At 38.2% G+C, this 12020-nt stretch overlaps 1 protein-coding gene across 7 annotated transcripts in view; it reads right to left on the minus strand.

Moving 5' to 3' along the window:
* The window catches only part of LOC124721246 (CLIP-associating protein 1-A), a 245297-nt gene that overhangs the window by 629 nt on the left and 232648 nt on the right, over positions 1-12020 (minus strand). For all 7 annotated transcript variants that reach the window (XM_047246107.1, XM_047246106.1, XM_047246110.1 and 4 more), the window contains 2 exons: positions 11686-11863; positions 7392-7598 (listed from right to left, as the gene is read on the minus strand). In XM_047246107.1, coding sequence (XP_047102063.1) covers positions 7392-7598; positions 11686-11863 — 385 coding nt within the window. The remainder of the gene's footprint in view (positions 1-7391; positions 7599-11685; positions 11864-12020) is intronic.

Consider the following 12020-nt stretch of genomic DNA (forward strand, 5'->3'; position numbering starts at 1 on the left):
TCTGAATACACTCTGTTGTAAATGATACTTTTCAAACCCCCATTTCCTGTATTCCTGCTGGTCTGTTAATCAATTATATGACATTTACTTATGAATGCAAAAAAGATTATGTCCCTGTGATGCAGAGTTATTTACAAATACCAATTTCTCATTAATGATTTTCCTAATAGTTGAATGTTTGTGTTACAACTGACATCTATCACATAGCAGTTCACATCATATAACAAAAATGTACACAATGTATCACAATATTTCTAATTCACTACTTACATTCACAATATATTATATATAATATTAATGGCAGCAACAACAAGGATTGCAGATGTTCAAAAGCGATACCACAATTATTACATACAGACATCACACAAACTTTGTTTAATTCTGTATTGGACAACACAGAGCTAAAAAATAATCAGTTCTTCTACTAGAAGCTTATTATAACTTCAGAATAACATTGGAAAAGTTTTACAAATAGAACAAAGAAATGCCAGGTTTGAAATAATATGGAAACCAGAAAATTCTGTCTTTCATACAACATAATGTCAAAAACCATGCAAAGGCGATAGGTTTGGACAGTAGTGCAGAACATCAGTTCAAATGTCTCGTAAGGCTTTACACTTTGAAGAACACACAATTTCAGTAGAGTCAAGTAGAAGATACTAGAGTGCATCAAGGGGGCCCCATAATTCAATACATGTCATTAGCAAAATCTTAACAAACTAAGTTTCAAGACTTTTCACCACCATGTTACTGCCAATGATATTCAACAACTGTCCACACAATCATGCTTCTTATTGTTGTAATATGGAATTACAATATCACAACAACAAAGGTGCCTATTTATCACCCCAACGGATTAAGTGCTTGAGATAAACAGCATTCGGCCATTTGTGTTTCTGTATACAGGGTCAGTCAGGAGAAAGGGTACATACTTCTAGGGGTGATAATAGGTGATTCTGAACAAGAAACTTAATATGGACATACGCCATATTCCGAATGGTTTCCGACATAGATCACATTCAATGTACACTGTAATTTGTTTTTTCGTATAATTCAAACATTGTCATTGCTGACAACATAATACAGCAGTGTACAGGAAGTTGTGACGAGTAACTTGATAGGGGCACTTGTGGTCTATTAAGGCAGGAAACTACCTCAAATTGTCATACAAAAGCTACCTAAGCTATGATGCGTGCACATTGCGTGAGATTTTCAATATTCCCATGTTCTCTTCACGAGCACAGACTATTAGCCCTAGAGAGAAAATAAATAGTACCTTTTTTGAAGGAAATTTAATATAGTTTAATTTTGCACTGAAAAAATGTTTACATGGGAAGGAGCAGGTTTTGAGTTATTCAAGAGAAATAGACAGCAGTAGTGTTCAATATAGGGAATGTGTCTATATGAAGTCTTTTTTGTTGTTGTTCACACCCACTAATACAATCACTCCTCAATGTGTATACCTTTCCTCCTAACTCACCATGTACACAACGAAGGAAAAAGAGAGGGGGGAGATGCACCAAATCTGTTTCTGTTTTCATACTGTAGCATTTCAAAGTTTGCCAGTTTTTACTATTTTAACACCACAATGGTGCAAAATGATGCTTGCTAAAATTATGAATCTAAATTATATTTTTCATTTAACATTGTATTTGTAGTGGTAGTTACGTAATACCTTTTAGCAAATTCACCAAGGCAGCATAACATCCACATTTACATTTTGGTTTTCAGCATTATATTACATAAAAGAAATAAATAAAATAAAAATAAATAGGGGTCTCTGTTTCTACATGGTATTTTTTCTGCTATATTGTAACCTTCAAGTCACTTTTCATTTTCTACAAAATTTGTTTCTGCGCAAACATTTGTATTTTTTAAAAATCTTTTCAGTGTTATGTTTTTTAATAAATAATATTTCAACACCAAGGAAACAATGGCAACAAGTGTAGTCCATAACTGTGCAAGTGAGAAATCTTAATTAATCAAAGCTATAAAACAAACTGGCTCAACCAAGAGCAGTTTTAAAAAATTAAGTTAAAAATAAAAAATAAAAAACTTCCTGATTTATACCGTTTTTAACCACAATGTAAAAATGATACAATTTAAAACAGCAACATTTTTACTTGAATAGAGGATGGACTCTGAGCCAATGGAATGTTAGTGATGATTCTGAAGGGTTTGTGAATTGAACAGTAACATCTTTTCTATTTTATTTATTTCAGTGATAATCCCACACACCACAAATTGTAATACACTCCTGGAAATGGAAAAAAGAACACATTGACACCGGTGTGTCAGACCCACCATACTTGCTCCGGACACTGCGAGAGGGCTGTACAAGCAATGATCACACGCACGGCACAGCGGACACACCAGGAACCGCGGTGTTGGCCGTCGAATGGCGGTAGCTGCGCAGCATTTGTGCACCCCCGCCGTCAGTGTCAGACAGTTTGCCGTGGCATACGGAGCTCCATCGCAGTCTAACACTGGTAGCATGCCGCGACAGCGTGGACGTGAACCGCATGTGCAGTTGACGGACTTTGATTGAGGGCGTATAGTGGGCATGCGGGAGGCCGGGTGGACGTACCGCCGAATTGCTCAACACGTGGGGCGTGAGGTCTCCACAGTACATCGATGTTGTCGCCAGTGGTCGGCGGAAGGTGCACGTGCCCGTTGACCTGTGACCGGACCGCAGCGATGCACGGATGCACGCCAAGACCGTAGGATCCTACGCAGTGCCGTAGGGGACCGCACCGCCACTTCCCAGCAAATTAGGGACACTGTTGCTCCTGGGGTATCGGCGAGGACCATTCGCAACCGTCTCCATGAAGCTGGGCTACGGTCCCGCACACCGTTAGGCCGTCTTCCGCTCACGCCCCAACATCGTGCAGCCCGCCTCCAGTGGTGTCGCGACAGGCATGAATGGAGGGACGAATGGAGACGTGTCGTCTTCAGCGATGAGAGTCGCTTCTGCCTTGGTGCCAATGATGGTCGTATGCGTGTTTGGCGCCGTGCAGGTGAGCGCCACAATCAGGACTGCATACGACCGAGGCACACAGGGCCAACACCCGGCATCATGGTGTGGGGAGCGATCTCCTACACTGGCCGTACACCACTGGTGATCGTCGAGGGGACACTGAATAGTGCACGGTACACCCAAACCGTCATCGAACCCATCGTTCTACCATTCCTAGACCGGCAAGGGAACTTGCTGTTCCAACAGGACAATGCACGTCCGCATGTATCCCGTGCCACCCAACGTGCTCTAGAAGGTGTAAGTCAACTACCCTGGCCAGCAAGATCTCTGGATCTGTCCCCCATTGAGCATGTTTGGGACTGGATGAAGTGTCGTCTCACGCGGTCTGCACGTCCAGCACGAACGCTGGTCCAACTGAGGCGCCAGGTGGAAATGGCATGGCAAGCCGTTCCACAGGACTACATCCAGCATCTCTACGATCGTCTCCATGGGAGAATAGCAGCCTGCATTGCTGCGAAAGGTGGATATACACTGTACTAGTGCCGACATTGTGCATGCTCTGTTGCCTATGTCTATGTGCCTGTGGTTCTGTCAGTGTGATCATGTGATGTATCTGACCCCAGGAATGTGTCAATAAAGTTTCCCCTTCCTGGGACAATGAATTCACGGTGTTCTTATTTCAATTTCCAGGAGTGTATTTGCAAGCTACATTACAAGATAGGATCAAATTTTCTTCTCACAAAAGGGATTTCAATTTATTCTTTAAATTATATTTCCTGAGGGGTTTCACATCATTACAGATCCTACTTGCTTCCAATTTTCCTAATAAATCCAGTGGCTTAAAGTTATGGATACTTCTGGTTCCTGAAAGTATTTTAACTTCTGAAGGTGACTGATATACAGACTATTCCCAGGTACAATAGCTTTGGTGATTGTAATATTACAAAACTGAAACTGGCCTGATTCACATAATGCTTGATTTTGTAAAGGTCTTTGTATACATTCCTTTTGAGATAACATTTTAATTGTCCTCTCTACACCCTAAAAACCACTTTTTTCATGTGTTGCAAAGAATAACTGTTCAGCCATTACTGATCTCAAAACTATTTTGATGGGAGAGATAGTAGATCAAATTATATTCATTTTTGTATTGGCTTGCACATTATCACTAAAATAATGACAGCTTGTACTTATAATACATTTCTTTGATAAAATCTGGCATAGTATTTGAATTCTGTAGAACATACAAGTATCATGTTGCGTGTCATCTGGTCTGACATTTAAATGATCTTTCATCCTCAGTATTTCTGAGGTTAACTGCAATAGGTGTATAGTGCAAGAGTCAAATGTCCAACTGTAACCTTGGGTTTCTTCCTGGGTAGTAAAGCAGTAATTTTCATGAAATTCCACTGATACTGTGGCAACGTGTACATCAGATGACCCTTTAAGGGTTGACTGTATAAAAATCATTGATTGGAGGTCAATTTTGATCGTAATTCAGAAAATGAACCCATTTCACAATTTCGCTGTGCCTTATTACACTGAACTTGGATCAACTTAATGAGGTTCTGTGTTGATCTGAATTACCCTGAGACATGCTTGGCAACACTGCTAAATCATCTATTATCATGCTTTGACTGCAGGAATAAATTGTACATCATATACACAAAGTATTTATTGTTGAAAGGTTTGTGTTGTAAAGACAGTGGACAATAAGCATAACAAACTTCCCCATAGCCAGAAAAGATTAAAATAGTCAAGACATCCCCCAAGTAAAAGAAAAGAAACAACATAATTCTCAGTGCCTAATGTTCTTCTACATAGAACATTGTCCATCACATCTGCCTAGAATGCTAGGTGGTGTGGCTTCAAAACACAGAGCTGTCATAATTATTTTTTAACCATTATTGCACAAAATACACTACTCGACAGCTGATAATTTAAAGCCACTCAGGTTTGGCTGTTAGAGGGCACAGCTGATTTGACTGCAGAGACAAACTGTAAACAACTGTTGCTTTGCATTAGGTTTTCAGGAGTTTGCTAAACATGATAAAAACGTACATAATGCAGACTGTTGGCAATGGATTTCGATGTTTTTCTGTGTGAATGAAAGCTCCAATAGTTCACAAGCTTTAAAGTTATTTTTATTCAATACTAAAGAAACTATTCGTGCAGACAGTGGCAGAACTGTACACTTGCACTGTCTGTTTAAGTAGAGCTGTTATCGATATGAACTGACTTACTTATGTTTACTTTTTCTGTTCATCAATATACATGCAGTTGCCAGCAGTTTAAGCATCTGTTCAGCAGTTAAAATTTAATTTCACTTGTTTAGTTACTGCTATTCATGTCTAGACAGCATTTTTGTAGTAAATGTTCAGTCGTTACTGTCTGGTGTCTGCAAATAGTTCTAAATTCCATTTTTTACTCCGCCACTTAAGTGTGTATGAAATGCCTTTAAATTAACACATTAATTATGAGTTATCTCCAAGAGTTATTATGAGATCACTTATTATCTGCATCCATTACATAAATCATTGGTAACTTACTTAACACAGCCTCACAGATTGAAAATATTATTTGAACTTCAGCAGTGAGGGAGTCATATTCACATATTTACTTGACACATCTTGTGTTAACAACAATTTCTTTATTATTATTTTCAACTTGTATTAGCACAACAGAACCTGTTGTTGTGTGTACCGTCACAAGGGTGTAAACTTACAGCTGTAGTTGAAATTGATTTGATCCACAAAAGTGTGTTAATCATGGATGATATCAGTTCAGGGTGATATAATTTGAGATGAACGTTTATAAAAATGCTGATTTCTTACTCCATCTTGATCTGAGTTCATTTTTTGTGCTAATCTAAGACGAACTGCTTTATGCAATTGACCCTAAGCACGTTGTTATATTTTGACTGAAACTTTGCAAAATAAGAGCGTGGAACAAGTTTTTCCAATTTACATGAAAGGTTCATTATAAATTCTGTTGTCTGCAGAATGTGTCATCATCTGTCTTGTTTCTATTGAAACCCACTGATTAAATTCAATGCATGTTCTAATGAATGGTGCAGAAACATACTGAGTGGTGGTACTTTTAGCACTGGCTGAAATACAAGCTTTGGGGCAGACTGACCAGAATAAAATAAACTGCCCCCCCCCCCCCCCCCCCAGCATATTCACTTTTAAAATTGGAATGCATTTCACACAACTTTTATAAAAATCAGCTGTTTCCCTGTTCATAAAATCTATTTACTAAATCAATTACCTAAGGTTTAAGCTTCACATCTCTTTTTCAGGCTAGTTTCTGTTCAGAAACCTTATTCTTTAAAATATTCAGTTTTTGGTACAGCTAATAGTCGGGAGCTGCAAGAGTATTTCAAATGTTTTACCAAGGTACATGCTGATGCAGCCAGTTATTGCAGTTTTTAACTTTGTGAAAACTGTTCCTGCATATCAAGCAGCAAGTCCATATGAACAGAATTTTCTGGCACTTCAGCATCTAATGCAATTCTTATTTTCTTTCTTACATTTTCTCATAATTTTCAAAGTTTTAACTTCTGTATATCCCTTTTTACTGCCTTCATTAAGTGACATAATAACAAAAGATAGAACCCTACCACTATATGACTTAAGTTACCACTCCTCCCTTTGTTTTTAAACAAAATATTATTCACTATTAAGAACAGTAACACTGAACACATATATTTCTTAATAATTTTTTGTACATATGTTTGAAACAACAGATACTGTAAGACAAACTCATAAAAATTGACCTAAAATTTTTAACATAGCACACAAGACAAAACACCCTAGTGATTTTCTTCTTCAATTTTTTACTTTGCCGCTAAATGTCTATGAAATTACTTTAAATTGAGATGCTAATGCTTTCAGGATTATTTTGGGTAGCCTTCCATTACCTTTGTGTGTTATACAATGTGTTCTTCAGAGTACTTAATCAGCAAATTTCCCATAAACTGGATGGTAAATGAAAAAAGGAACCTTAAATTTATTTTCAAAATATTATGAAGTATCATTCTGCACTATCGTGGTATTAAAAATGTAATAAATTTCAAATAAAATGAAAGAGCGGGAGAAACAGGTGGAAAGTGGGTGGGGTTGGGCATGGGTATAGAGCTGCTTGGAGGAAGGCAGTAGATGTGCTGGATATGAATACAGAAGGGATGATTGGCAGCTGCATGGGCTAGGCATGCGACACATGGGCACCGGAGCTGGATGGGCATTTTTTTCTTTTTTTATTTTTCCCCCTTTTGTTGAACTCACATGAAAAGACCTCATACAGCCAAATATCGAAAGACTATTATCTGACAATGAAATCTGTTAGAGGTGACAAAAGTTAAATAGTAATTATAGTTTAAGTTTGTTCTTAATTACTGAAATAATTCACTCACTTTGATGAGACTTTCCATTACTTCTTTCAGATGTGGTTCTAAAATATCTTGTGTAGTGTGTTCAATGACACGAGTTAATATTTTTATAGCTCCCAAATTCATTGGAAGATCTCCTGTTTTTATCAATGGACAAACTACATTAATGAGTTGTTCAGGAGGCAGTGATTTTCCAATAGCTGAAATGCAGTGCTCAGCTGCTTTCGACACCTGAAAAATATTCCACATAAATGCCTTTCCTTGCTAAAGAGAACATTTACTAAATAAAATAAGCTGAAGTTGCCGAGCATGGTATGCAACGTGCAGAATAAATAGTTTTATAATAAAAAAGAAGACACACCCTGTATTTCCAGTCAAAACTGAAATTTATAGCTCCGCAATATACTGCTAATTCCAAAGAAAAACATTGATGCATTACGTTGATTTGATCAAAATCAGTTACACATTTTTGCTCTAGCACACTCTCATGCCTATACTTTTAGTAATCAATTAGAACTGTGAAAACTAATGCTTCATGGTGAAATTGCACAGGATAAAATGTGGTGGAACAATATAGAAAGGCCAGACCTACATGGAATGCCAGTGTAAGACTTTTTGGTCCTACAATGGGCCTTGCATGCAGATCTTGGGTATAGTGGACCTGCCACACAGTACTCGAGGTCTAAGGAAGCAGGACGGCATTTTTATCAGTCTTCTGACTGGTTTGATGCAGCCCAGCATAAATTCCTCTCCTGAACTAACCTCTTCATCTCTGAGTAGCACTTGCAACCTACTTCCTCAATTATCTGCTGGATGTATTCCAATCTCTGTCTTCCTCTGCAGTTTTTGCCCTCTACAGCTCCCTCTAGTACCATGGAAGTCATTCCCTCATGTCTTAACAGATGTCCTATCATCGTGTCCCTTCTCCTTATAAGTGTTTTCCACATATTGCTTTCCTCTCCAATTCTGCGCAAAACCTCCTCATTCGTTAACTTATCAGTCCATCCAATTTTCAACATTTGTCTATAGCACCACATCTCAAATGCTTTGATTCTCTTCTGTTCCTGTTTTTCCCCACAGTCCATGTTTCACTACCATACAATGCTGTACTCCAGACGTACAGTCTTAGAAATTTCCTCCTCAAATTAAGGCTGATATTTGATATTAGTAGACTTCTCTTGGCCAAGAATGCCTTTTTTGCCATATCTAATATGCTTTTGATGTCCTCCTTGCTCCATCTGTCATTGGTTATTTTACTGCCTAGGTAGTAGAATTCCTTAACTTCATCTACTTCATGACCATTAATCCCGATGTTAAGTTTCTCACTGTTCTCATTTCTGCTACTTCTCATTACCTTCGCCTTTCTTCGATTTACTCTCAATCCATACTATGTACTCATTAGACTGTTCATTCCATTCAGTAGATCATGTAATTCTTCTTCACTTTCACTCAGGATAGCAATGTCATCAGTGAACTGCATCACTGATATCCTTTCACATTGGATTTTAATTCCACTCCTGGACCTTTCTTTTATTTCCGTCATTGCTTTCTCGATGTACAGATTGAACAGTAGGGGTGAAAATCTAATCCTTCTCTTACACCCTTTTTAATACGAGCACTCTGTTCTTGGTCGTAAACTCTTATTATTCCCTCTTGGCTGTTGTACATATTGTATACGACACGTCTCTCCCTATAGCTTACCCCGTTTTTCAGAATTTCGAACATCTTGCACCATTATACATTGTTGAACGCTTTTTCCAGGTCAACAAATCCTATGAATGTGTCTTGATTTTTCTTTAATCTTGCTTCCATTATTAACCGCCAAGTCAGAATTGCCTCTCTTGTGCCTTTACTTTTCCTAAAGCCAAACTGATCGTTATCTAGCATATCCTCAATTTTCTTCCCAATTCTTATGTATATTAATCTTGTAAGCAACCTGGATGCATGAGCTGTTAAGCCAATTGTGCGATAACTCTCGCACTTGTCAGCTCTTGCTGACTTCGGAAATGTGTGGATGACGCTTTTCCAAAAGTCAGATCGTATGTCGCCCGACTCATACATTCTACACACCAACGTGAGCAGTTGTTTTATTGCCACTTCCTCCAATGATTTTAGAAATTCTGACGGAATGTTATCTATCCCTTCTGCCTTATTTGACCTCAAATCCCTGGAAGCTCTTTTAAATTCTGATTCTAATACTGGATCCCCTCTCTCTTCTAAATTGACTCCTGTTTCTTCTTCCATCACGTCAGACAAATCTTCCCCCTCGTAGAGGTTTTCAAATTTATTCTTTCCACCTATCCGCTCTCTCCTCTGCATTTAATAGTGGAAGTCCTGTTGCACTCTTAATGTTACCATCCTTGCTTTTAATGTCACCGAAGGCTGTTTTGACTTTCCTGCATGCTGGGTCTGTCCTTCCGACAATCGTGCCTTTTTCGATGTCTTCATATTTTTCCAGCAGCCATTTCGTCTCAGCTTCCCTGCACTTCCTATTACTGTATTCCTGAGTTTTCCAGAACATTTTTGTACTTCCTCCTTTCCTCAACCAACTGAAGTATTTCTTCTGTTACCCATGGTTTCTTCACAGTTACCTTCTTTGTACCTATGTTTTCCTCCCCAACTTCTGTGATGGCCCCTTTTAGAGATGTCCATTCCTCTTCAACTGCACTGCTACTGAGCTATTCCTTACTGCTGTATCTATAGCCTTAGAGAACTTCGAAATGTATCTCGTCATTCATTAACACTTCCGTGTCCCAATTCTTTGTGTATTGATTCTTCCTGACTAATGTCTTAAACTTCAGCCTACCCTTCATCACTACTATGTTGTGATCTGAGTCTATATCTGCTCCTGGGTACACCTTACAATCCAATATCTGGTTTCGGAATCTCTGTCTGACCACAATGTAATCTAACTGAAATCTTCCCGTATCACCTGGCCTTTTCCAAGTAAACCTCCTCCTATTTTGATTCTTGAACAAGGTATTCGCTATTACTAGCTGAAACTTGTTACAAAACTCAATTAGTCTTTCTCCTCTCTCGTTCCTTGTCCAAAGCCCATATTCTCCTGTAACCTTTTCTTCTACTCCTTCCCTTATAACTGCATTCCAGTCCCCCATGAGTATTAGATGGCACGGCAAACAATTTTATGGCAAAGTATTGCAACCACATGGTAGCCTCTACAGCACACATTTCCCATCAGACTGAGTATTGTTGGTTTATAGAGGCTGCAATGTATGCTTTACAGCTCATCAGAGGAATTAGTCTCATAAAAACATGGGTGCTGTTCACAGATGAGTTGAAGTTTAGTCTAGAGAAGGATTCTCACCATTTGTTCATCTAGTAAGTCCCTCTGAAATGTTACAATATTGCCAGTATTTAGGAAAATAATTAATACACTGCCAGCTTTGTCAATTGGGTCAATATCACGTTAAGAGCCTGTACACCACCACAACGAGTTTCTAGGGATATTGTGATACCTGCTGTCTACACAAACAGCAACGTGCAAAATTATGCACGCATTTTTAATTAAGTTTACAAAGCTGGGATCCATCAGATGAATGAGTATGCCCCATTACACTGGACTGGCCTGGTGGTCATATGCCATCACCAGCTGAACATCATTCTTTTAGTGTGGCCACTTTGTCCAAGAAATTAAATATGGTTGTATACACACGGTGTAGTATGCTATAGGCCACTGCTGACTTGTGTAAGGCACCTCTCCAGTAATGAGAGATGTTACCACCAGTCACACTACATGCCCTGTTCTGCTGTAATGGAGTACTTGTGCACCCTGTGCTGTCACGTGAAGACACCACATGCAATATGGGAATTTAAAGTGATATGCACATCAAATTTGTTAATTTACAAATACCTGAGAAAGTGTGTTATGCGTATAACTCTGTGTAAAAATATACACTATTTAAAATGAAAACAAATGTGTGTCAAGTGCAGTTGTGAAGCTTCAATGGTATTTAAAAAAGCATGTTTTAATGTTTCCATTATTATGAATTATCTAATAAAGAAGGAATTAGCCACCATTTAAGTGACTGTATTATGGGAAACAACCATTTCAACTGGAGACTTTTTGCAGAGATTCTCATATTCTTTAAAAGAGGAACAATATACTTAATCCCATTATGAAACATCAGAGAACAATGAAAGTAGAAATTGGTTTGTAAGAAATCCTGTTTATCACTACCTTATTTTATACTTGAAGTATAGTATTTTATTGCATGCCACAGAGACAGTAGCTACAATATAAATCATGTACAAAAGAATGCGCATATTTTAAATGCCAGTAAATAAATATTACACAAACCTCTTTGCACGGGTCACTGTACGCTGTTAGCGTTCGCAGCACAATTAACTCTACGTACATATTAAAACAATGTCTCACAGTTGGGTCTTTGATCATATCGTGTAGCACATTTAAAATGTACGTCTTCACTGGAGAGTGAGGTACTGCCAATTGTGATACCAGAACCCTTAATAGAACCCTATAAAAATAAAGTAATGGCATACGTAAGTCAAAATCATACGTGCACTGTATCAGTAATATCAGGAATTTAGCTTTTGCCCTAGATGAGTACAATGTTCATTGTCAATATTTAAAATGCCACCCACAGTCAAAGCATGTTTTTACATTATGTGAAT

This window comes from Schistocerca piceifrons, chromosome X (assembly GCF_021461385.2).
Source record: "Schistocerca piceifrons isolate TAMUIC-IGC-003096 chromosome X, iqSchPice1.1, whole genome shotgun sequence".
NCBI classification, from domain to species: domain Eukaryota; kingdom Metazoa; phylum Arthropoda; class Insecta; order Orthoptera; family Acrididae; genus Schistocerca; species Schistocerca piceifrons.